This window comes from Suncus etruscus, chromosome 2 (genome assembly GCF_024139225.1).
Source record: "Suncus etruscus isolate mSunEtr1 chromosome 2, mSunEtr1.pri.cur, whole genome shotgun sequence".
Classification (NCBI taxonomy): domain Eukaryota; kingdom Metazoa; phylum Chordata; class Mammalia; order Eulipotyphla; family Soricidae; genus Suncus; species Suncus etruscus.
The window spans coordinates 15,249,569-15,277,330 of NC_064849.1; the positions used below are offsets into that span (position 1 = coordinate 15,249,569).

Consider the following 27,762-nt stretch of genomic DNA (forward strand, 5'->3'; position numbering starts at 1 on the left):
TATCTCTAGTACCTACGTGTGTACTGTGAGCCAATCAAGCCCAGACCTGCAAAGACAGAAGCAGAATTTTAGCCCCCTTAGTAGTCAATGGCTGTGAAACCTACTCCCCCTACTCAACACCACAAGAAGACCAATGCTTTATTCCGTTTTTTTTTTTTTTTTTTGGTTTTTGGACCATACCCGGTGATGCTCAGGGGTTACTCCTGGCTATGCACTCAGAAATCGCTCCTGGCTTGAGGGACCATATGGAACAACGGGAGATTGAACTGCTGTCTGTCCTAGGTTAGTGCTTGCAAGGTAAACGCCCTACAGCTGTCCCACTGCTCTGGCCCCTAATGCTTTATTCCTAATTCTTACAGGACGTACTTCTATTTGTTTTTGTTTTTGGTTTCTGGGCCACACCCATTTGACGCTCAGGGGTTACTCCTGGCTATGCGCTCAGAAATTGCCCCTGGCTTGGGGGGACCATATGGGACGCCAGGGGATTGAATCGCTGTCCTTCCATGGCTAGCGCTTGAAAGGCAGACACCTTACCTCTAGCGCCATCTTCCTGGCCCCAGGAGGTACTTCTATTATTAATTCCTTTACATGGACCCCAGTATCCCAAAGGGCAACTGAGCTCCCCACTCTATGGACTCTAACTCTTAGAGAACTGAAATCATCTATACCAATATAGTTCACTGGCCCCAGGAACATATTTAGCTGACCAGGGAACTCTTGACCAGGAAGATATAGTCAAAAGAAGTTTTTTTTTTTTTTTGGGAGGGGGGAGTCACATCCAGCAGTGCTCAGGGGTTACTCCTGAAACCACTGTCCTGCATGCAAGGCAAACGCCCTACCTCCATGCTATCTCTCTGGCCCAGTCAAAAAAATTTTAATGTTTCAGAGATTTCACAAGTATTTTTCTATCCATGTGTCTTAAGATCAGACTACTTCAAGTACCCTCCCTCTTTGAAAAAAAAAACACATCTAAGATGACAGTTTATGTTATTATTATTTTTGTTTTTGGTACTCAGGAATCACTCCTGGTGGAGCCCAGGGGACCATGGGGGTGCCAGGGATTGAACCTAGGTTAGCTGTGTGCAAGGCAAGCACTCTACCCATAATACTCTCTCTTTGCCCCCTCAGAATACTTTCCAATGACTTCAGAGATTGAAATCTCCCTCCCACCACCCTGAGTCCAGCAAGCTTAAACTATAAAGTCAAGTCCTGATTTTGTCCCTCCATTGAAACCTAGACCTCATATATATGTTTGCGCTTTCTTTATTATTTTATTTTTTTAGTTTTTGTTTTTGTTTTTGTTTTTTGTTCTTTTTGGGCCACACCTGTTTGGTGCTCAGGAGTTATTCCTGGCTAAGCGCTCAGAAATTGCCCCTGGCTTGGGGGGACCATATGGGACACTGGGGGATCAAACCGTGGTCCTGATCCTTGGCTAGCGCTTGCAAGGCAGACACCTTACCTCTAGCGCCACCTCGCCGGCCCCTATTTTTTTAGTTTTTGGTTCACACCCAGCAGCACTCAGGGGTTACTCCTGGCTCTGCACTCAGAAGTCGCTCCTGGCAGGCTCGGGGACCATATAAGATGCTGAGATTTGAACCGGGGTCCTTCCTGTGTTGGCTGTGTGCAAGGCAAATGCCCTACTGCTGTGCTATTGCTTGGGCCCTTCTGTTTGCTCTTTCTGAGATGCCACTGAAACCATTAGATTTGTAACATTCCATACTATAATAAGCAATAAATTTATATTTCTTGAGATAAACCTAATTTAGGAACCTAATTTGAAAACCGGAAATCAGCTCCGAGGACAATTTTGCTGGGAAAATGCACTCATATATTTAAATATGATATTAGGGGCTTGGTGGGCTCCCTATAAAGTCACTCTGTGGCTCTCCCAAGGATTCATGACTACAGAATAAGACCCTGAGGTGAGACTAATTTGACTAATTTTGGCCGGCCCAGGGGACCATATTGGAGGCCACAGAATGAACCTGGGACAGCTATGTGCAAGACAAATGCCCTCAACACTGTGCTATTGCTCTAGTGCCTGCCAAAGGCTTTTAAGATCAAAAGGAACCATTTGAAGTGCCTAACCCAAGTCTGTCCTCAACTGCATGCTGGTATATAGTTGTTCAATAACTGCATGGATGGGGCTCATGACCTTTCCTGGCAACCTGCCCTTCTCCTTCTAAGCTCTGTCTGACTGAGTTGCCCAAACTGGATTGCCTGTACATCTTTCTCTCACACCTGAATATTCTCAAACGGGGAATACAAGTTTCACTTACTCGTAGGGTGTGATCCCATGATCCGGAACAGAAAGCAGTTCCATCAGGAGAAACACGCAGAGTGCTGACACGGTTTTCATGGCCAAACAGGATGGAGACTCGGGACCCCTTGAGAACATCCCAGATGTTGATGGTGTAATCATTGTATCCAGCAAACAGCAAGCGACCTCAAAGCAGGAAGATAAGAATGTTATGAATCTGGTTTTTCTTTTCTTGACACATTTCACCCATTCACTCAGACATATGTATTGTTATTCATTATTCATTCACTCAACAGTAGCTGTGTGGGGTAGTGGTAGGCAGGCAGACATGTAAAATCTCTATAGCACCATGTGGTGGCCATGCAAGCAAAGCCATATCTACTATATGTGTGTATGTGTGTGCATGTATGTATGTGTGTATGTGTGTGTGTGTGTAAGAGAGAGAGAGACAGAGAGAGAGAGAGAGAGAGAGAGAGAGAGAGAGAGAGAGAGAGAGAGAGAACATTTATCTGGGGAAACAGACCTATTAATTTTCACTTGAGCTCCTGAGCTTTGAGGGCAATGGTTCCATGAACCCCAGGACTTTTAAAGGGGACTCTTGCTCCATCTGTTCCACCTCTAGAAAAAAAGGCCTTTTTTGGGTACAATGGGGAAGAAGGAAGGTAGGGAGGACATGCCTAAAACCACCGGCAAATGTGTCTTTTCAACAGATAATCTGTGGCAGTCAGGCCTCATTTCTTTAGTGGCTGGGGCAGGGAAAAGTCCCTATGTGAAGGGCAAAGAACAGAATCAAGCACAAAGGCCACTTATTGGGCGACCCCTGACCTCTGCTTCTCATCAATATTTCTGAACATTAGGGAGTTCCACTAACAGGGAGCTTGCCGGGGATATATTTGTACCTAGGTCCTGCATTCCAATCTTTGGAAAGTTCCTTCTGCCTTACCACTGAGGGAGAAGTCCACACTGGATGTCCCGAATATGATGCTCTCCTTGGAGTAGATGGCGACTTCTCGGTCCGCCCGGAGGTCATAGAGGCGACACTGCAGTGCAAACACACAGAAGAGAAGTCACTGACTTTGGGGCCAGTTCAGGGAAGCACTGTTTGGGGAGCCTGAAGGTGGGCAGTGCTCTTCCTCATAATTCATCCTTCAAGCCTCATTCCCTTTTTTTTTTTTTCCCGGGCCACACCCGTTTGATGCTCAGGGATTACTTCTGGCTAAGCGCTCAGAAATTGCCCCTGGCTTGGGGGACCATATGGGATGCCGGGAGATGGAACCGCGGTTCTTCCTTGGCTAGCGCTTGCAAGACAGACACCTTACCTCTAGTGCCACCTCGCCGGCCCCTCCTTTTTTTTGTTTCCCCCTCCACACTTGGCAGTGCTCAGAGATTATTCCTGGCTCTGAGTTCAGGGATCATGTCTGCAGGGTTTGGGGCATATGGAAGCCAGGTTGGCTATGTGCAAGGTAAGCACCATCCCTGCTGTACTATGGCTCTAGCCTATTTCCTATTTATCTCTTTAGATTGGTGGAGATTAAACAGCAAAAATGATTTCTTCAGGCACTAAAACAAAAATGAAACTTTTTTCTAATAAAGCCTACAGATCCATTTTAAAATAGGGGGGAAAAAAATCCCACAAAAGCTGAAGAGGACAATAAAACTACCTCAAATTTTTTGAGCTAATTACTAACATCCAAACAAATGTTCTCAGGTTTAATGTGCATGGTATCTGTATGTATGTATGTATGTATGTATGTATGTATGTATGTATGTATGTGTTTTTGGGTCACACCTGGTGGCGCTCAGGAGTTACTCCTGGCTCTGTGCTCAGAAATCGCTCCTGATAGCCTCAGGGACCATATGGGATGCTGGGGATCGAACCAGGGTTCGTCCTGGGTCAGCTTCGTGTAAAGCAAACACCTTACCACTAAGCTATCACTCCAGCCTCCAATATCTGTATATAGATGTGATTAATAAGCCTCTGAGCACCACTGGTTGTGGGTCATTAAAAGATAGCAAAAAAATATTGACCTCTAACAAATGCAAAGTATTATAATGTATTTCAAAGTAAGAAAACAGAAACGAGGGACCGGAGAGATGGCACGGCAGTGGGGCATTTGTCTTGCAAACTGGGAGTGCCCAGTTCGATTCCCGGCATCCCATATGGTCCCCTGCCTGCCAGGGGTGATTTCTGAGTGCAGAGCCAGGAAAACCCCTGAGCTTCACTGGGTGTGATCCAGAAACCAATCAATCAATGAATGAATCAATCAATAAAGTTAAAAAAATGAAAACAAAGAAATTCTCTTAATCATAAACTTTCTTTCTCCCCCATCTCACCTCCTAAGTTATCCTCACTGAATTCAAGTTATAGGTGATTACATGTGTGCAATTCTTTTCAACTTTCCTATGGTCCAGCAGTGACACACAGTTGTCAAACATTGCAACACATTACAACACTCAATACCAACAATATGCTTGTCAGCAGTAGCTCCTGGTCAGCCATAACCTTATGACAGCTTGGATGTTTGGTGGCTTCCATGTATTAAATCCATTTTTCCTTTGGTTACTTACTTATGGGTTCTCCAGGTTGTGGTCCTATCAGAAGGTGGAAATCTTAATACTATGATGGAGAAAAATTGCTTTGAAATATACAATTAGGATCAGAAAAGTAATACAGTGAGTAAGACTCACACATGCCAATCCCTGGGCACCAGGAGTGATCCTTGAGTGCAAAACCAGGAGAAATCCCTGAGCACATCTGGGTATGGGGAAAAATCCGTTCCACCAAAAAGGAGGAAACAATTCAGTCAGGAACCTCTCTCAAAAAGGAGACTCTCCAGAACTCAGAAACATACCGTAGCATCATCTGATCCTGAAGCAAAGGCGTCTCCACTTGGGTAATACCTGTGGAAAGTAGAGTAGAGAGCATGCTATTTAGAGGTCTGAGTTCCAACAAAAGTGCCAGAAAGATCTGGGAAGAAAGGAGGACCCTGCTAGGTCTGGGAATCCTCCCCTTATCCAGTGACTACTTGGTACAGAGGCCCAAAACAGAGGCTCATCAGGCCACCCACTGGCTTCTGGCTGTGATACTGCCTCAAAGTGTTGGTGAAGAGTGAGTGAGATGCTGTGTGTCTGCACTATACCCACAGTAGGGCCCATCATAGAAGTTCCCTGGATTACACATCTCACCCCAGGCTTATTGCAGAGTCTGTGCAGACCCTGGAATGAGCTAACTAGAGACACATACAGCTTTCTGCTCTGACCTCTATCCACAAGAAAACATGAGGCAGATACTGCATCTCCCACATGTCAAAATGGAATAAAACAGTGTGCTCAAAGACCAGGGAGATAAAAAGGGAGCTCAAAAGATAGCTCACATGGTTGGAGCCCAGGACTTACATACCTGAGGCTCCAATTTCCATTCCCAACACTGCATGGTCCCTGAGTACTAGTGTGTGCAGCTCCAGTGGTCCCAGTATTGTAAGGCCCAAAAAGCTGCATCACCTAATCTTTTGGTCCTTTCCTCCTGTGCAACGTTATTATCCCTTTTATTTCCTTTCTTCCTGTGCCACACTTTGTGAGGGTAGGGAGTTAGACAATCCTACTGAGATTCCTACAAAGAATATTTCTATGCACAAAGTCTCCCTGCAATGTGCTCCCTAGGGGAGTTATTTTCTCAAAGAAGATCAATAGGATACATAAAATTCAAGAGTTCTTTCTCTATTTTTTGGGAAAGTACTGCCACACACGAGAGCATTAGAAGAAGCTGCTATTTCATTAGTGTCGAACCGCATGGAAAAGCATTCTAACAAACTGGAACTTTGGAGATTAATCAGGTAGTCTTTGGTTCTTGTTCTTAAGAGGAACATACCTAGCGCTATCAAGTATAATGAAGACTTTTGGAGGATGATACTTTCTATGCTGCTTCAACATCTTCCAACTCTCCCTTCAATTCAATAGTGCTCCTTATACAAGACCTAGAGTCCCCAAGTGGATGGCCTGCTCCTACAGTGCTCTCCTCATACTTCTGTAGGCATCTGCCCTTTTACTTTTCCCAACATGGTGGGTGGGACCTCAGTTAACCATAAAAATATGCTGTCACCCCCTGCCAATTGCAAAATGGTGGGCCTGAACCCTAACAGCCATCAGAGATGGTGCTGCAGAACCAGAGTTGCTCATATGTTGGGTCCCATAAAGCTAGTCAACATCCAGGGTGTGTACTCTGGGTCCCTGAGAACAATAGGGTAGAGCAAGGGAGGGAAGGAGTGTGGACAGAAGAAAGGAAAAAGAAAGGACACTCTTGCAGGATAAAAATCCCAGACCCTGGGACGTGGAGCCGTGAGTATTCTACAAGCTTGTGGTCTTCAGTTAAAATCCCTGGTGCTTGACATGGTTCTGGCATCACTGCTGTCTGTGATTCCTGGCACTGCAAGTGATCTGCAGCTACAGTGTACAAACAGCAGCAGTATGCAAGCTCCACAAGTAGAAGCATGAGTCCCATCAAGCACCACCACCCCATGTGCCTCAAGAGTAAGCTGCAGTGAGTACCACATAAACACTGCAACCCAACATGTGCCCACAGCAAGTCCTGGTCAAGGCGGCAACAACTGCCATTGACTAGAGAGGGGATTCATGTCACATGTGCGTGTGTCAGGATTCAAATGCATCTAGTCAGATGCTTCTTATCTGAAGCGGGTGGTTTGGATTACATTCGGCAGTGCTCAAGGGCAAATCCTGCATTATAATGTATAATGGTGCCTGTGGGTCCTATGGGATTCCAGAAATCAAACTAGGCCAGCTGCATGCAAGGCATATGCCCTACCTGCTGCACTATCTCTCCGGCCCATGAATCGGTTCTTAAGAGCTTACCTCTTCACCCTCCTTCTATCACTCTGCAAGCCTGATCCTTCCACCAGCTTGATTTTTATGTAAAAGCCGCCTTTTCTGACCACCTTTGCCCAGCTCCCTATTCAGCAGTCTTCCTAACTCATACATCTATTTATCTGTGCTCTGTTTAACTCCTACAGCAGACACTTCTTCAATCTTGATCACAACTATGAACAATTGCTGGGATAATGTTCTGTATGTAGGTACTCAGTAACTACATCACATAAATAAGTGAACAAAAACTGATGATTCTATTGAAGTAGAATAATGCTGCTTGCTTTTACGGGCATGCAATATAGAACTCTGGAGCCCTGTTCAAGTCCTCCCCAAATCATCCTTTTGAGCTAGAGAGGCCTCACTTAGCTGATTAATCAATGTGAAGGCAGTGTCTGAGCTGAGAAGGACTCCAGGACCAAGAACATGGGGAGACATGGATGAGACATCAGCATTCTACTCACTGACCGGACACTGTTGATGTCAGACTCATGGGTTTCAAAGGCCTGCACACACTGGCCAGATCGCATGTCCCACACCATGGCTTTCTTGTCACATCCCTACAAATGCAAACAAATTCCAAGTTATGGATACTTCAGTGAATATTTACAGACAGTCCACAGTCCCCCAAGTACCACCAAGTACGGCCCATGAACAGAGAACCAGGAGTGTCCCCTAAGTACTGTTGGGTTACCCAAACCTCCTTCCTCAGTACAGTATTCATTAGTAACTAGCCAACAACACATTTTTTTCTGAGTCCCGTTATATGGAAAGCCTCTTTACTCAATAAGCCCTAAAAGGCCAGAACGAGAGCTGGAGTGATGGTACAGTGTGTAAGGCCCTTGCCTTGCACACCACCAGCATGGGTTTGATTCCTGCAGAGTCAGGAATATGACCTGAGCATCACCAGGTATGGCCCCAAAACAAAAGGCCACAATGATGTTTTTCAGGTCCCAAGGAAAGGCCCCCAACCCTTCACTCTGTTTTCTTCTTTCACAGCATGTGGACTTAGCACAAACCCTGGATGACCAGCTTACTGTTTCCTCTTCACAGAGGTACTTAGTCCCCTGTTACTTTTCCTTTCTTTCCTCCCTCAGAACCAGAGAAAAGAGGAGCAACCACACATACTGAGTGTGCTCTGAATCCTCTAGGACTATGCTTTAAGGATACAGAGAGACCCCAGGCACCCCTGAACTGTCTGTACCCTCAGCCGCTTGTCTGGCTGGGAATTTGCAACTAGAAGCGGAGTCTCTGGGTTCTAAGGGGATGCAGCCAATACCTGTGACATTCATTCACTGTGGTGTCCACATTGCCCAGAGGAATAATTATACCATTATACCATCATGATCAGGAGCACTCTGTTCCTTCCTATAGTGAAGCCCTGTTCAGAGGCTCACACAATTCAGTGTAGCCTCTCAACAGCTGAAGAAGTAAAAAATGCTAAGGGAAGAGGATATGGGAAGAAGGATGGGAACGGAGGTGGAGGGAGGACAATTCGGTGATGGGAATTCCCCTGATCTTATGTTAATATGTACCTAAAATATTATTGTCAGTGATATGTAAGCCACTATGATTAAAATAAAAATTATATTTAATGAAAATAAATAAATAAAATGCATGCAATAAATAAAAGAGGTAAAACATAAAAAAATGCTGTGCAGCATGTTGGTCTCAACACATGTTGAGCCATGTTTGATCTCTGGCACCCCATATGGTCCCTTGAGATCCCCAGGAGGGACCCCTAAACTCAGATCTAGGAGTAAACCCTAAGCTCAGTTGGTATAACCCCAAAACATCTGACAGGGCAAGGGAAGGAGGCAGGAATAGCAGCACTTAGTGTCTTTATAAGAATGTGGACTAAAAGGGCAGCTTCAGGACTTTAGAAAATGCTGAATTACAGAAGAGTTTATTTTGGGCCCACATCTAGCTGTGTTTAGGCGTTACTTCTTCTATTTTTTTTTTTTTTTTATAGTTTTGGGCCACACCCTGTGGCGCTCAGGGATTACTCCTGGCTCTGTGCTCAGAAATCGCTCTTGGCAGGTTCGGGGACCATATGGAATGCTGGGGCTTGAACCTGGGTCTGTCCAGGGTTTGGCTGCATGCAAAGCAAACGCCCTATTGCTGTGCTATCACTTTAGCCCCAGAGCTTACTTCTGATGATGCTCAGAACCCTATGGAATGCCTGGGATCAAATCCAGGTGGGCTGTGTGTAAAGCAAGTGTCTTAACCCACTATACTCTCTCTCCTGTCCCGTGAGTCCCTCACCAGAAGACTTCCAGTTCTCTGTGGACTGCTGTTTGTAAGCGGCAGAACAATCACAGTGCCTCTGATACAAGATTGTGGAGGCACAGAAACCCCCCACGGTTCCTGTTCAGGTGCCCCATCAACCTCTAACTCAGGGGTGGCGACCAAGTTCGACACAAAGAGCCAAAATTTTAAACTGTGAGAGTCAGAGAGCCACACCACGCAGTGACCTGCCAAAACAGACAAACACTCACACAAAAGCATATCATTTTAACAATAATATATTAAACACATATTGCATTTTGCCATTTTGAGTGAGGGTAAAAATCTTGTTCGCCACCCCTGCTCTAACTAGACACAAGGTCTCTATTACAAGCCTCTCCAATGGACACAGGCCCCTGAGGTCTCCCTCATACTTACCCCAGATACAAAGGTGTTGCCCGTCTCTGAAGGCGCCAAGTCCAAGCACAGCACATCAGCCGCGTGTCCGTGGAAGCTCTGCAGCAGCTGCCCACTCTCCACATCCCACAGGGCACAGGTCCCATCCCCACTTGCTGTCAGAATCTGCCACAAAAGGGAGAGAGTGTTGGCACCACTGCAGGGTGCAGCCAGACAGATGTGGATAGTTTTTGAGGAGGAAGATGTGCATGTGGCTTCCTGTAACTGCCCCTACCAACCTCCCTCACATTCCTGCAATGTTTATGTCTGCACAGAAAGCTCTTGGTGGGTGAATGACGGTGCTGGGAGAAGCAGGGACCAGGCCTCAAGTACTGAGGCATTCAGAAATTTCCAACTCCACATGATGGTGTGTCCTCCTCACACAAGGCAGGGAAGCATTGCTCCATCAGCTGGGGGGCCCAGGTAGGCAGTCTGGGGAAGCCCTAGCCCTGCTCATGGCCAGAAATGGCTCCTCCCAAGTTCCCAGGATGCAGGCATAGTGTCCAAGGACACGAAAACTCATACAAGTACTAAGATGGCCAGGGCTGGCTAAAGAGCTTACAAACACATGCCTGGATTCAAACATCTTTTTGTTTGCTTTCTTTTTGGGCCATATGTGATGCTTCTCAGTGCTTATGCTCAGGAATTATTCCTTACAGGCTCAGGAGACCATATGAGATGCTGGGGATTGAATGTGTGTCAGGCGCTTGCAAAGCAAATGCCCTATCCACTGAACTATTTATTGCATCAGTCCCTAAATTTGCACATCTTAATTGGGATTCTACATTGTACAATATGCCACAATTTTCTCCAATGGCTCCTGAGCAAGTGGATGTTTCACTTCTTGTCCTGTTACTGTGACGGGTCAAAAAATTTCAATCTTGGACTGAAGAGATAATACAATGGACAGGACATTTATTTGCCATACACACAGCAGACACATTTTCAATCCATGGCATCCCATATGGCCTCCCAAGTACTCCCAGGAGTAATTCCTGATGTGGAAGCCAGGAGTAAGCCCTAAGCATTGCTGGGTATGGCCTCAACACAGAACAAAAAAAGAAAACCCAATCTTTTGGGGATATCAGATACTCCCCTCAAAACATCCTGAAAAAAAAATACAAATGGCTAAAAGGCACATGAAAAAATGCTCCACATCACTTATCATCAGGGAGAAGCAAATCAAAACAACTATGAGCTACCATCTCACACCACAGAGATTGGTGCATATTACAAAGAATGAGAACAAGCAGTGCTGGCAGGAATGTGGAGAAAAAGGAACTCTTATTCACTACTGGTAGGAATGCCATCTATTACAACCTTTATGGAAAGCGATATGGACATTACTCCAAAAACTGAAAATTAAGCTCCCATACGATCTAGCTATACCACTCCTAGGGCTATTCCCAAGAACATAAAAATACAATTCAAAAATCCCTTCCTCACACCTATATTCATTGCCATGCTATTTACAATAGTCAGACTCTGGAAACACCAAGATGCCCTTCAACAGATGAATGGCTAAAGACACTGTGGTACATATACATAATGGAATATTATGCAGCTGTCAGAAGAGATGAAATCATGAAATTTTTCTATACATAGATGTATATGGACTCTATAATGCTGAGTGAAATAAGTCAGAGGGAGAGAGATAGACACAGAATAGTCTCACTCATCTATGGGTTTTAAGAAAAATAAAAGACATTTTTGCAATAATTCTCAGAGACAAAAGAGAGGAGGGTTGGAAGGTCCAGTGAAAGAGAGAAGTAGAAAGCCTGTCTAGAGCACAGGCCGGGGTGGGGTGGGGATGAAGGACACTTGGGACATTGGTGATGGGGATGTTGCATCAGTGAAGGGGGGTGTTGAGAAAAAAAAAACAGAATATTCATAAAAAAATAAAATACATTCAAGTGTGATCCACCTGGGGTAAAGAAAAACCAAAAAAAAAAAACATCCAGCACTACAGAAGCCAGGAGAGAATGCCTAAAGACAGGATCACTGTGAGATCCTGAATGCTCAATGTCACATGTCTCCTTCCGCACCACCAGATATAGCCCTGGTAACCCCTGACCATCACTTCTAGGTATGGCTTTGGTGGTCCCCCAAGTATCACCAAAAGAAACACCTGGATCCCTCTGTATGATCGGGGGATTGCTGCCACCCCCAAATATGATCTAGCTCCTCTATGATTCTTACTATCTATGCAGTGAGGACAGGCCTTCAGAGTGTGCCTTTCAGCTGCCAGATTCACACTGGGTCTCCGACCTTCACCTACCATCCTCCAACCTCCATCTGTGGCCCAGCAGTCCTGTAGCATGTTTGTGACCAATGAAACTGAACTGGCAGCCTCCCTACTGTCCACAGGGGGCCTCAGAAACAGACTGAGGTCTTCAGCCTCATGCAAAGGCTCTGCCAGGGGAATGGTACTCATGGAAGTTGTCTAAGCAGACACTGATAAGTGATACCTGTTCTTAGCCTATGAAAAGAAACATTTCAAGTGCTGGAGCTACACTGGTTTCATTCACTACAGTTCACTGAGAACTGACACAAACTTCAGAAATGGCATTTATGTTTGCATTTGTGGAAACAGGAGCAGAAAGGATGAGGGGGTATATCAACCTGGTACATTCATCATAGATAATACAGTTATCTTGGACCCAGAACACAAGGCCAGTTGAAACAAACAGAGAGGATGGTCAGAACAGCCAGCAGCAGAGAATAGCCCTGACTTTCCTCATATGGAATTTCACTAATGACAAGAGCAGCTAACAGTAGACAAATACTACTGTTTTGTGAAGTTCAGCACTGGAGCCTTCTCATGTAGGGAGGATGGTAATTGTTCTGGTCCTCTTCTGAGGGGCCAGTTGTCTCCTAGGCATCGGAGCCTCCTGCAATTCTTCCCTGTCCTCACCTGCATGTCAGAGTTGGTGAAACTGCAGGCTGACAGGTAGTTGGTATGCATTGCAACGGACTTCTTTTTGGCTGCCATGTTTTCATTCTTGTCAAAGGTCAGAGGATACACAGAACACTTATTATCCAAACCTCTAGGAGGAAACAAAGAGGTACCCAGTATGAGTGTGAGAAAAAACCATAAAAAGAAACTCAAGCTGTTCAAAAATTTGCTTCCTTAAAAGCATCATACATCTTGGGCTGGAGAGGTAGCGCAGTGGTAGGGCATTTGACTTGCATCCTGGCTGACCCAGGATGGACCGTGGTTCAATCCCCAGTGCCCCATATGGTCCCCCAAGCCAGGGGCGATTTATGAGCACATAGCCAGGAGTGGCCCCTGAGCGTCACAGGGTGTGACCCCCAAACAAACAAACAAACAAACAAACAAAAAAGCATCATAGATTTCAATCTTTCTCCCAATTTTTACTTTGAGGCTATTCAAAGGCACAGTAAAATTGAATGAAAATCTGATAAACAACTAGCTAGTTTCCCTCAATTGTGCTGTATTTGACGGGGTGTTTGGGCCACACGTGGTGATGCTCAGGGTTACTTGGGACCCCGAACTCTGGAATTATTCCTACTGGTGCTTGGGGATGATATAAAATGCTGTGATCAAATCCAGGTCTGCTATGCAGCATGTGGCCTATCCACTGTACAATTGCTCTGGCCTCAATTCTGAACCATTTAAATATACATTGCAGATCTAAGTATTATGTCTAAATGCTCCAATTTGCAAATATGCATCTCCCTACTGTCACTAAGTCATCATCATATCTATTTCTCTCCCAATCATAACTTCTTAAAAAAAAACCTAAAAATTGCATTCACTAGTGTTATAGACTAACAAGCCGTCTATATTTAGTCTTAACCAACAGTCCTTAAGTGCCCTACCTGCTGTATTATCTCTCTGATCCACTTTAGTTTCTTTTAAAATCTTTTATATTTTTTGGGCCCGGAGAGATAGCACAGCGGCGTTTGCCTTGCAAGCAGCCGATCCAGGACAAAAGGTGGTTGGTTCAAATCCCGGTGTCCCATATGGTCCCCCGTGCCTGCCAGGAGTAACCCCTGAGCACCGCCGGGTGTGGCCCCAAAACAAAAACAAAACAAAACAAAATAAAATCTTTTATATTTTTTGTTCATGACAAGTGGCATTGGATCAAATGTCCTAAGATGTTATAGTACTTGATATCTGTCTCACTGTTGTCTACATTTCAATTATATATAACATTTGGAGCAACAGTATAAAAATAATGCAGTAAATTAACTGCTTCAATTTGGGGGGCTTGTGGCGCTGTTTTTTCTACTTTGGTGATGCCAACTTTGTTTTTGTATTTTTAGATCATACCCAGTAGTGTTTCAGGGTTTGCTCCTAGCTCTGCACTCAGGGGTCACTCCTGGTGGACTCAGGGGACCATATGGGGTACAAGGATCAAACCTAGAACAGAGGCGAACAAGGCAAGTGCCCTATTCACTATATTACCTCTCTCTTGGTGACGAGAGAGAAATCATCCATGTCTAGCATTAGTACATGTGATGGTCAAATTGCCCCAAATTTGGACATGGGGCTGGCAGAGGGTGCTTTCAAATAACTGTTTCTCTCTGACATTACCAGTATGTTTTTCAATGAAGTAGCGTCAATTTATAGAATTTATAGTCACTTCTATTAGCATTTTGGAACAGAGGGCACAGGTTTGAAACAAACTCTCCCTTCAATCTGAATATCCTCTTGGACCAAGGCCACTAAAGACATGCTAACTAGCCAATGAAAAGCCCTAAGTACTTAGGGACCAGCAGAATATGGGGAAGCTTCTGTTCCCCGCTACTTACCCACAGGCAATGGCACAGCCCGAGGGGGCATAAGCACAAGCCATAACCCATGTGCAGGGCATGGTGACCGCGTGCTCCTGAAACACAGTGTGAACAAGGGTGAGTGGCTGCATCTATATGAACACCCCAACAGCTCCATTCTAACAAGCACAATCCCCTGTTGTGAGATCAGTTTCAAAAGGCAAAGAAAGTGATGTGGAAGCAAGATAGGCTTTGTCCCCATAACCAAATACATGTCACATTTTCTAAAATCAAAAACACTTATTTTTAAGTGGGGTATACTTCCAGAAATGCTACAGTGTGCTAAGGATCCTGGGTCCATGCTGGTTGAGTCCTGAGAGCTCCTCATTTCCATCAGCTTGGTAGAGAGAGGCACAGAGAAGCCCAGATCTGGAATGCTCCCCACAACCAATCCACAGGGGAAATAAACTACAGCCCGAGGAAGGCACTGGCTCTCGTCTGCTCATCTCTGCAGTCACTACCAGACTGACCCACTCTGGATAGGCTTCCATAGAGTTTCCATTTCCAAACTTGCCCCCCAAGAAGTAAGCTACAGCTGGGGGGTACTTAAGTGGGCAGAGCTGGGAGCTGGGCATCTTTATTGGAGTGATGATATTCTGGGTTTGGGGTCATACCCAGCGAAGCTCAGGACATGCTTCCTGACTCTGTGTTCAGTGGTCACTCCTGGCAGTGCTCCGGGGGCCATACAGGACACAGACACGTGTCCTGCCCACTGTCCTGTCTCCCCAGCCCTGGATCACTGAGGCCCTCATGTGTCAGGATGTCACATCTTACCTTGTTAGTAGTGAAGGAGTCCCACACGATCACCTTCCCATCCTAAGTGGTGGAACAGAAAGAACAGTGGAAGGTCAGAATAATACTGGACTATTAAGTCCCTTCAGAAAAAAAAATGGGGTCCATGAGAGGTTTACACCTTCCTGTCTGGCTCCGGACTCCATCCCCAGTGTTACAAGGCTTGAATAGACAGAAAAACAAGTGGCAGTGCTGCAGTACTTCCTCCCACTATTTATCAGTCAGGCAGAGCTGTTGACTAATGTCAGGAGATGTTACACCCCCGAATGTCAACAAATGGGTAGGTAGGCAGGGGGAGGTTTGGGTACCAAGGCACACAGGAAATGCCCTTTGTTACCTGACAGGAACTATTCACCTGGAGCCTCTCCCACATCAAATCACTCTCTAGAGTATCCTCCAGCCTGTTTCCCAGGAAATCCTAGCTCCTTCACTGCTTCACCACACACGAGGGCCATGTGGCCCAAGATCATGCCTGGTGCTCACAGACACACTATATGTATTAGTTCTTGAAGGAGTAAGACTTAGTGATAAACTCCCAAGCTGAATCAACAACTGATACCTTCAATTTGGAAAAACCAACCAACAAACAAAAAGTATCACTCACCAACAAGACATAAACATATGCTCAGGGAGAAATATTTTGAGTGTTTCATTAAACATAATATTTTTTGTTTGTTTTTCGGTCATACCTGGTGGCACTCAGGGGTCACGCCTAACTGAGCTCAGAAATTATCCCTGGCAGGCTTGGGGAACCAAATGGAATGCCGGGGATCAAACCTGGGTCAGCTATGTGCAAGGCAAACACCCTACCCGCTGTGCTCTGCCCCTAAACATAATTTTTTTTTTTTTTTTTTGGTTTTTGGGCCACACCCATTTGACGCTCAGGGGTTACTCCTGGCTATGTGCTCAGAAATTGCCCCTGGCTTGGGGGGACCATATGGGACGCCGGGGGATGGAACCGTGGTTCGTCCTACGCTAGTGCTTGCAAGGCAGACACCTTACCTCTAGCGCCACCTTCCCGGCCCCTAAACATAATTTTTAACCATTTCCAAATCTACTCAAAGTATCAAAGTTCTGGGGCCAGAGTGATAGCACAGTGGTAGGACATTTGCCTTGCGCACGGCTGACCCAGGACAGACCTGGGTTCAATCCCTGGCATCCCATATGGTTACCCGAGCCAGGAGCGATTTCTGAGCACAGAGCCAGTAGTAACCCCTGAGCATTATCGGATGTGGCCCCAAAACAAAAACAAAACAAAACGAAAAACAAAGTAGTGAAGTTCTACAGGACAGGGTAGAATTCTCAACTATTCAAATTCATAACTGAAAATATGCAGAGTCACAAAGCTCACAAAAGGGGTTTGCAAAGGACACCCGAGCCCCAGCTGCTCTTGTGGCATACCTGGGATGAGCTCACAATCCGCCTCTTATCCTTGCACCAATCCATGCAGAGAACTTTGTTCCCGTGGCCTTTGAGGGTCCTTCTGGTCTTCATAACAAATTGGCCCAGGGCCTCTACTCGCTCAGCCACCTGGTACACTGGAAGGAGAAGGTGCCAATCAACGCCCTTAGCAAGGACCATGCTCAGCACAGGGCGCTGGTCTTTCTCTACAGCTATAGCTTGAGAGCCTCGCTGTCATGATTTCTTTGAGTTTGTTTGAGATGTCTGGATCTCCTCCAGAAGAAAGCAGGCTCCTAAATCCTGCTCTATTCTTCCTTAAAACCCATCTATGGCTGGTAGGGCAAGCAGAGCCAAGCCTGGAAGGTGTGGTGATGGCAAACAAGCAGTGTTGGTCATTCCTTCTGGGCTGGAAGCCCCTTTCAGTGCCTTGGAGAGAGACTGACTCTTGGTCTAGAGACACTGTCCCCTTCTCAGGAATCTTCCTACCTGTTCTCCTTCCCATCCTTCTTGCCTCTAAACACATCAGGGACTATTTCCTGAAAATAAGAAATTCTAACAAGCTCACAGAAAAATAGTCCAAACAGTAACATTGCAACAATGCCAGAAATAATCTATAGACCATATCCACTGTCCCTATAGCTTTATAGCTAAAGAATCCCCACCCCCATCATCTGTGTGCATTCTCTTACCATGCTTACTGACTGATTTTTGGGGTGGAGGGATCACAGTTGGCGGTGCTCAGGAGTGACCTGTTGGGGTGCTCGAAGGACCACATCTGGTGCTGAGGGTTGATTGGTGCAGGAATATATAATGCAACTGCTTCACCCCGGTACTCTATCTGGCCCCAGAAGCTAGTCTTTTTGTTTGTTTTCTGGGGGTTGGACAGCCACACCTGATGGTGCCCCCTGGGCTGAGGAGTAATGCTTGGCTATGTTCAAGGGACTAGGGACTGAACCCACGTCAGCTGGAAGCAAGGCAATTGCCCTACCTGCTGTACACTATCTCTGGCCTCTGGAGATGTAACTTGATACAAGTATCAGTTTACTCTTCAATCTCATATGCCCTTGTTTTAACATCCATTAATGAATCTTTTTGTTTTTGTTTGTTTTGGGAGCCACACTCGGCAATATTCAGGGGTTACTTCTGGCTATTCACTCAGGACTTACTCCTGACAATATGCAAAGAACCATGTGGGATGCTGGGGATGGAACCTGTATGCAAGGCAAATGTCCTACCAGTTATATGATTGTTCCAGGTGGTTCCCATTCCCCATTAATGACACTTAACTGAACGACCTTCTAGAATGGTTGGCACTGAGCAGTTTTTATCATAGCATTTTTATTGCATTATTAACATAAATGAACTTTTTTCTCCTCCCCAGTATTATTGTTTTTAGCTTAGTATGAGCTCATAGTTTCTTACTTTATTCAAGAGGTTATCCACATCATGATGAAGATGTTCAATGAGTTTAAAGAAACAATATAGCACAGGTCGACAGCAAAGCACAAGAAAGTGTGAGAGTAGAAAATAAAAACAACTACAGTCAGAAATGAAAGAAATAGAACTTAGTCCTATACTAAGTTCCTCCCCATGGGGAATTCCTTTTCTGTACTCCTCTACTTTCCAATAAAGTTTTCTACCTTCTTTAAAAATAAAAAAGAACAAAATGCAAGGCATGGAAGATGATGTTAAAAAACATTCAATAGGGGCCCGGAGAGATAGCACAGCGGCGTTTGCCTTGCAAGCAGCCGATCCAGGACCAAAGGTGGTTGGTTCGAATCCCGGTGTCCCATGTGGTCCCCCGTGCCTGCCAGGAGCTATTTCTGAGCAGACAGCCAGGAGTAACCCCTGAGCACCACCGGGTGTGGCCCAAAAACAAAACAAAAACCAAAACAAAACAAAAAAAAATTCAATAGACGTTCTTAATAGCAAAATAATAGAAGCTGAGCAAAAAAAAAAATTTGAGGTGTTCCAAAATGAGGAGGAACCCATTAGAAAACAGCAGAAGGTAGAAAGTAGTCTAAAAAGAAATGAACAGCATATCAGAGAACTGTGAGATGAGTTCATGAGGAACAATATAAGAATCATTGGAGTCCCTGAAGAATAGGAAGGCAAATATGATTAAGAAATAATAGTTTAGGGGCCGGAGCAGTGGTGCAAGCAGTAGGGCATTTGCTTTGCACGCACTAACCTAATCCCTCAGCATCCCATATGGTCCCTCAAGCCAGGAGCAATTTCTGAGTGCATAGCCAGGAGTAACTCCTAAGTGTCACCGGATGTGGCCCAAAAACCAACCCCACCAAAAAAAAAAGGAAATAATAGTTTAAAATTCATCAGAAAGAATCTCCCAGAGTTGATTAAGTACTGCGATTCAAGAGGCCTGAAGGGTCCCAGTGAAAACAGACCCAATTAGGAAAACTCTAAATCATATTATATTAAAAGTGACAAACAAAACAAAACAAAAAACAAAGATAGAGACAGAATATTGAAAGTAGCAAGATTGAAAAAGGAACTTACATACAATGGAAAGCCCGTAAGATAAATCACAACTTGACTTTTATTAATTTGTTTTTTGATAATTCTATTTGCCATTCCTTTACATTTTATCGTACCAAGTAATATGAAATACATTTTGTGGGGGGCTGAGGCAATAGCACAGCAGGTAGAGTGTTTGCCTTGCACGCAGCCAGTCAACCCAGGTTCAATCCCTGGCATCCCATATAGACCCTCCAAGCCTGCCAGGAATGATTTCTGAGCTCAGAGCCCTGAGCACCACTAGGAGTGGCACAAAAACAAAACAAAAATATAGTTTTTGTTTATATACCTGCCAAGGGGGCAGGCTGGGGGCTGGAAGAGAACCTGGGTATAAGGGCTCATCTGCAAGAACAATCTAAGACACTTTATGGTAGAAAAGCATGGAGATTGGTGGGGGAATCTTCCAGCCTCATGAGCCTGTCAAATCAACCTCTCTTTATTGACTAGCTCATTCCACAACTGGGAGGGAAAAGGGTCCAGTGACAGACAAAAGTACCTATCTCAAACTAATCCAATCTAGGTGGGCCTTTTACTGGTATAAAAAGGGGTGGGTGAAAATAAAGGAGGAAGCTGGGAGAAAGTCTTTGTTTTGAATAAAACAGGGTATAATCCCAGGGAAAAGGTGACCAGTGGTAGGATTGATGTCAGAACATTTTATACCTGAAACTTCTATTATGACCAAATTTGTAAATCACAGTGTCTCAATAAACATTCTTGAAAAAGAAACCCAAACTGTAAAAAATACTTGCTAAACTATAAAGTACTACACAACTATGGGATTATAATGCCACAGTTTTCTGTTCAAATAACTGCATTTATAACTATAATTAAGTCAAAGATATATTATTCATACACAAAATTAAATGGAGTCTAAAAATAGATCTTTTACAGAAGTCTATACTGCTGAGAATTTTCAGCAGCAAAGTGAAACTGCTTCCTCAATGCTGCAAGATAAGCATAACTTTCAAATGCCCCTTTTTGGAAAAAAAAAAAAAGCCAAAGTACTCCCCCAGTCAAAACAGTCTCCTTATGTAACAAGAATCTGAGCACATCCCCACTCTTAATTATTTTTCCTACTGCAGTTTTCCTTCCCACATACAAATTCAATCCTGACCCACTCACTCCTGCTTCTCTCTGCCAGATATTGCATCCACTAAGATAAAGGATTTTGAAAGATCTCAATGCCAGGAAGAAACACAACTGCAATTAATCCATAAGTTTAGTAAATTATCTGTAGGGTCTGTTTGGAGCAAACATGTTTTATATTTCACCTACTTACTGATCACTCCCTAAGGACGGTGAATGCAAGCAGTTGGCTTCTAAAACGAGCTTCCAAGCATATGATAAACTGTGAAGAACTTCTAGAAACTGAGCTGCAGCAGGAAGAGGGGGTTTTGTATTGTGAAGATCCTCAGAGAATCATGGGAACAGAGGGGCTAGGTCTCTGGAAAGTGCTGGAAGTAGAGGCCTGTTTGATGATGACTGGGTCAAAACAGACAACCACTGTGCTTGGCTGTGCAACCTTGTGCATCCTGGGGTAAGTTGCTGACCTCCATAACACCTCAGTTCTGCTTTGGGACTGTGGGACCAAGGGAACCAATTTGGCAGAAAGGAGCAGGTTACAAGTGAATTATTCTTCTCCAGCTTGGAACAGCATGAGAGCCCAATCAATATTTACTGCAGGAATAAACGAATCCATAATATTCATTTTCAATAACTGTAGTCATTTTAAAGCAGTAGCTCTTGGGCCCATATAATCTTCGGGGGGTTGTTTTGGTTTTTGGGCCATATGCTCAGGGCTTACTTCTGGTTCTATTCTCATAAAATATATCTAGTGAGACAGGGAACTATATGAGGTGCAAGGAGGTAGATGTGGGTCTGAAACATCATAATCTCATAATCTGGAGGGAAGAAAGATTTGGAAACTAGAGGTGGTATTTAAAACAGAAGAGAATGGGAGAATTAAAAGAGATTTACAGTTACTAGATTTTGAAGATTTTTACAAATTTACTGATGTATGCCCACTGTTTTAATGCAGAAATGTTAAGTCAGAAAATTGTCCAGGTCACTGTGGGTCACTCTCACACTCCAAAGTGGAGGGAAAGAAAGATAGTACAAGGAATTAAGGCATTTTTCTTTTTTTGTTTGTTTGTTTTTTGGGTCACACCAGGCAGCGCTCAGGCATTACTCCTGGCTCTACGCTCAGAAATTGCTCCTGGAAGGCTCAGGGGACCATATGGGATGCTGGGATTTGAACCAAGACCTTCTGCACGCAAGGCAAACATTTTACCTCCGTGCTATCTCTCCAGCCCCAAGGCATTTTTCTTGCAGGCAGCCAACCCCAGTTTGATTTCCAGCATCCCACATGGTCCTCTGAGCCCTGCCAGAAGCACAAACCAGAAGGAAGTCCTGAACACAAGTAGGTGCGGTCTACACACCATGATGAGTCAGAACATAGTACTAAATAATTACTGACAAGTCTGCTTAGGATGACTACTAACTAACACCTGTTTTATTTTCCTATCCCAGAAATTTTTTTTCTGTGTCCCTTGTGTTTAAGTAGATTATAACCACATCCAAGTTGGAAGACCTGATTTCCCCCCCCTGATAATTGCTGGATATGACTGGATATACTACTATCCACAAACCCCCTCATGGTGTACATCTGGTACTTCAGGCTTCCAGGACACCCTCAAACTGTGCTACCTCCTTAAAGAACCTGTTAGCTGTATGAAAGGTTTTGAAAGAATCATTTTTTGTTTTTGCTTTTGGGTCACACCTAGAGGTACTCAGAGGTTACTCCTGGCTCTTTGCTCAGAAGTTGTTCCTGGCAGGCTTGGGAGGACCATATGGGATGCTGGGGATGGAATCCAGGTTGACCACATGCAAGGCAAATTTCCTACACATTGGCCCTGGAAAGCACCATTTTTAATATGCCCATGCAAGCTGACATTATCCAGTATTCATGGCCAGTGTCCAGCATCACAATTTCCCAGAGTCAGTAGACAGAGGCTTTTCTGGAAAGGGACTCTCCCAAAGGCTAAGGACTTAATGACACATTCACCAATGCCCACAGGAACAGAAGCATGGTCCAGCAGCTGACCTCTGGGCAACCAGCTATAATACTTGAGGATATCATGGATCATGTGAGGCAGTAACATTGGCTTCTGACTCTAGAAAACACCCAAATCTTAAGATTTTGGCTCCCATCCACTTTTTGTTGTTGTTGTTTTTGGGCCACACCTGGTGATGACCAGGGGTTACTCCTGACTCTGTGCTCAGAAACCGTCCATGGCTTGGGGGGACCCTATGGGACACCGGGGGATCGAACTGCAGTCTGTCCTAGGCTAGCGTGGGTAAGGCAGACAGACACCTTATCACTTGCGCCACCACTCCGATCCCTAATTTTTCCTTTTATTTAATCACCTTAGTTACAAAATTGTTCATGACTGAGTTTCAGTCATACAATGTACAGCACTCTTCACCAGTTCACCATTTCCCACGACTAATGTCTCCAATTTCCCTCTCACCCTTTCCCCCGCCCTTCTCTAAGACAGGCATTTACTTCTCTCTTCCTTTCTCCCTCCCTCCTTCTGTCCGTCCGTCCCTCCCTCCCTCCCGTCCCCCCTCAGATACTATGGTTTGCACTACTGTTAATGAAGGTATACTACGCATATCACTTTATTTCCTTCCAACATCCAATTTGGTTTTTGTTGTTGTTGTTGTTGTTGCCAACATCCAATTCTTATCCAGAGTGATTTGTTCCAGCTATCATTTGTCATAGTGATCTGTTCTCTACCCTAACTGTACTGCTCTACTATTATGGCAACCTTCCTACCATAGACTGGTCCTCCTGGCCCTCATCTCTATTGTCTTTTATTGTTATTACCATACTACCTTTTATTTTTCCTATATACCACAAAGTAGTGAGATTATTCTATGTCTATCCCTCTCCCTTTGACTCATTTCACTCAGCTTAATACTCTCCATATCCATCTATGTATAAGCACGTTTCATGACTCCATTTTTTCCTAACAGCTGCGTAGTATTTCATTGTGTAGATGTGCCAGTTTCTTTCTCCACTCGTCTGTTCTCGGCTCTTGAGTTGTTTTCAGATTCTGGCTATTGTGAATAAGTGCTGTGATGAACATAGAAATGCAGAGGTCCTGGATCGGCAGCTTGCAAGGCAAACACCGCTGTGCTATCTCTCCAGGCCCTCATGTTGTTTTGATTTCCTTTGAAGTGCAGAAGTTTCTCAGTTTAAGGTAGACCCATTTGTTTACCTTTATTTATATTTTTTGTTTGTTTTTTTTGTTTTTGGGTCACACCCGTCGGTACTCAGGGGTTACTCCTGGCTGTCTGCTCAGAAATAGCTCCTGGCAGGCACGGGGGACCATATGGGACACCGGGATTCAAACCAACCACCTTTGGTCCTAGATCGGCTGCTTGCAAGGCAAACGCCGCTGTGCTATCTCTCCGGGTCCCTTTATTTATACTTGCTTGGCCAGTGGTGGTTCGTCCTTGTAGATGCCTTTAGCTTCGATATCATGGAGTATTCTGCCTATGTTTTCCTCTCTGTGTCTTATGGTTTCAGGTCTAATATCAAGGTCTTTAATCCATTTTTATTTGAGCTTACTTAGTACATGGTTTTAAGTAGAGGTCTGAGTTCACTTTTTTACATGTAGTTCACCAGTTTTCCCACCACCACTTGTTGAATAGGTTTTCCTTGCTCCACTCTGTATTTCTTGCCTCTTTATTGAAGATTAATTGATCATATACCTGAAGGTCAGTCTCAGTGTATTCAAGTCTATTCCATTGATCTGAGGGTCTGACATTATTCCAGTACGTCTCATCCATGCCTTTTTTTTTTTAGAAGAAAACAAGTTCATTTTTTTCCCTTTTATTTAAACACTGTGGTTACAAATTTGTTCATGATTGAGTTTCAGTCTTATCATCCAGGTCTAGATGTGGTCACATGGGGCTAGAGCAATAGCACAGCAGTAGGGCATTTGCCTTGCACGCGGATGACCCAGGACAGGTTCAATCTCCAGCATCCTGTATGGTCCCCTGAGTCTGCCAGGAGCAATTTCTGAGTGCAGAGCCAGTAACCCCTGAGTGCTGCCGGGTGTGGCCCAAATCCTCCCATCACCCCCCAAAGATGTGGTCACATGAGTGGATCAGTTAGGGACTCTAGAGCAGGTGTCAGGAGACCTGCCTGGTCTTGGCTCAGCCACTCAAGGAATACTGAGCACTGCAGTCACAAGTTCATGTTCTGGGGCTCAGAAACAATATTTAAGGCTCCATAGACCTTGTGAATGAATGTCGTCCTGCAGTCCAATTCCTGTGCCTTAGATAAGTTTCCTCAGCCTTGCAGAGAAAACAGACTGACCAGCTGGATACTGACCTGGTATCAGTAGGTCATATCAGAATATGACCAATTCCAATTCCATGCTAGATTCCCATGCTCCTGGGAGTCCCAAATTTAGCCTCAGTTTCTGGGGGAATGAGACCTTTGACAAACCCTGACATTAACATTCTGTGTCTTTGCCTTTCTTTTTTTTTCTTTAATTTAATCACCTTGAGATACATAGCAACAAAGTTGTTGATGGTTGAATAACAGTCATACAATGTTCTAATACTCACTTCTTCATCAATGTATACTTCCTGCCATCAATTTCCTCAATTTTCTTTCTGCTACCTCCAGCTTGCCTCTATGGCACATACTTTTCTCCTTTCTTCCTTTCCCCCCTTTCTTTCCTTTTAGGCATGGTAGTTTGCAGTACTGTTACAAAAATGCTATCATGCACATTTACCTCCTTTCTGCACCCAGTTCTTGCCAAGTGATCACTTTCCATTATTATTGTCATAGTGGTCCTTTTTCTGTTCTAACTGTATTCCCCATTTGTGACAAGTTTCTAACATGGACCGGTCCTCATCACCTTCCTTTCTATATTTTTTAGGGTATGATTCTCATACTATTTTATATCATGTAAATAAATGGAATCATTCTATCTCTGCTTCACTTCCTTTGATTCTTTTTACTCAGTATGATACTATTCATGTCTATACATTTATACGTAAATTTCACAACTTCATTTTTTCCTAACAGTTGTGTACAATTCCATAGTATAGATGTGCCATTTTTCCTTTAGCCACTTCACATCATTAGTTATAAGGCAGATGCAAATCAAATCAACAATGAGATATTATCTCACACATCAGAGACTGGTACATATCAAAAAGAACAAGAATATCCAAGGCTGGCCAGGATTTGGGGAGAAAGGGACTCTCATTCATTGCTGATGGGAATGTATACAGGTCTGGCTTTTTTGGGGAAACAATACAGAGATTCCTCAAAAAATTAGAAATTGAACTTCCATTAGACCCAGCAATACTATTCCTGGAAATAAACTGTATGGTCTCCCCAAAACACAATGCAGAAAAGGTATCTGTATTCCTATGTTCATTCCAGGACTATATATAACAGACTGTGTCTTTGTCTTATAACAACTAATAAATTCATAGCCTTTAGGGCAGCCTGCACTGTTACTGAGGGTCTCTAGAAAAGGCCCTGAACAGAACATAACACACACAGGGGTCACTCTGGAGCAAAGGGGAAATGATGGTGGCCTGGAGTGTCAGAGCCTGCACGTAAGGGCAATGCTGTTCCTTTTGGCATCTCGGTTTTCTCATCTGTAAAATGGAGAAATGAGACAGCCTACCTCACGGACACTTAATACCACATGGACAGCTTCCCTATCATCTGCACAGTATAAGGGTTTGCAAGGGGCAAAAGGGGCAACCTTTCCCCACCTTTCAATATCCATTCGACTTTTTCCTTTTTTTTTTTTTTTTTTTATTTTTTTGGGTCACACCCAGCGGCTTTCAGGGGTTACTCCTGGCTCTGCGCTCAGAAATCGCTCCTGGCAAGCTTGGGGATCATATGGGATGCCAGGATTCCAACGACGGTCCATCCTGGGTCAACTTAGCAAATGCCCTACTGCTGTGCTATCTCTCTGGTCCTCAACTCTTCCTTTTGAACAGAAACCCAACATCACTTTCTCAGCCTCCCAATGTCCATGGGACCTAGTTTCACTCCCCCCACCCCACCCATTAAAAAAAAAATCCCTAGGCTGGGGGAAGATGGATACTTGTGATTTCCTGACAGAGCAGAAGCAGAGGCAGGGTCCACTTTACCCAGGTCTCCCTGCCCTGGGTTGTATTAAAATGATGGAGATTGCAATTCAATCATGGGGTGATTGCTGGAGGTTAAGAATGAGGGGATGGAGAGTGATGGCAAAGGACACAGAGCTATCAATCATCTCTGGGGGAGTCTTTAAATTATGTCACAAATAACTCCTAGTTTGCCTAACTACTTCCTGCGACTTTAGAGCTGAATGTAGATGGAGCTATTATGAAATGCCAGAGACTGAGCCAGCCTGTTCTGAGGGCCTTACAAGAGCAGCAACTGAATTTGCTGAATCCAGATCATCTGCTTCGATCCAAGTGAGGCTAAAGCTGCCTAGGCACCTAGGGTAAACCCCAATTTTCTTCCATAAATAGAATTTAAAGGTATCACATAGGTGTGAGGGGCTGGTTTGGTGCATGTGCTTGTCATGGAGGCCGGGCTGATCATGACGCTGATCATGAAGCTTTGGAGGTCCTCTGGGAGCAGAGAGCACCAGGCAATCAGCACCCAGAGCCCCCCTTGAGTGTGGTGGCCCCAATCCAAACCCCAAACAGGGAAGAGAGTGAGCATGCATGACAGGCTAACCTGTGAATCGAGCTCAGGACTGCAAGGCAACTAGATCGCACACTGGTGGTTCAGCCCAACGGGGAGGAAAAGCTGGCAGGCATTTAGCCTCACCATAAACATCACAGAGCTTCTGGTGGGAAGGTTGCACTGGTGAGGGGGGGTGTTGTTTTTTGTATAACTGAATCCCAGGTACAAACATGCTTGTAAGCATGGTGCTTGTATAAAGATATGATTAAAAATAAATCACAGAGGGCGTAGGGTGTGTGTGTGTGTGTGTGTGTGTGTGTGTATGAAAATGATCCAAATAATCCGTGTGTGTGTGTGTGTGTGTGTGTGTGTGTGTGTGTGTGTATGAAAATGACCCAAATAGTCCAAGTGTGTGTGTGTGTGTGGATGAAAATGATCCAAATAATCAATCCAAGGGCCCGGCCTGGCCTGGCCTCCCTCCCTCCCTCCCGCCCTCGGGCCCGGCGGCCCCACTCACGCTCCACGTCGTGCAGCTTGGCGCGCTCCTCCTCCAGCTTGCCCTTGAGGCTCTCCGCCTCGCTCTTGAGCGACGCCAGCGTCTCGTTCTCGTGGAGCCCGTCGGAGGCCATCTTCGCCGAGCGGAGGAGACACGGGACACGAGAGACGCGCGGGCGCTCAGCGTCGCGGACTC

At 44.8% G+C, this 27,762-nt stretch overlaps 1 protein-coding gene across 1 annotated transcript; it reads right to left on the reverse strand.

Annotated features, from left to right (window-relative positions):
- GNB5 (G protein subunit beta 5) lies at positions 1-27,762 on the reverse strand. The gene is made up of 11 exons (XM_049769322.1): positions 27,589-27,762; positions 16,814-16,950; positions 15,395-15,436; positions 14,600-14,676; positions 12,735-12,867; positions 9,803-9,946; positions 7,607-7,698; positions 5,113-5,161; positions 3,204-3,300; positions 2,280-2,446; positions 1-46 (listed from the first exon to the last, which is right to left on the reverse strand). The coding sequence occupies exons 1-11, from the start codon at positions 27,698-27,700 to the stop codon at positions 35-37; spliced, it is 1,062 nt and encodes a 353-aa protein (XP_049625279.1). The 5' UTR covers positions 27,701-27,762; the 3' UTR covers positions 1-34.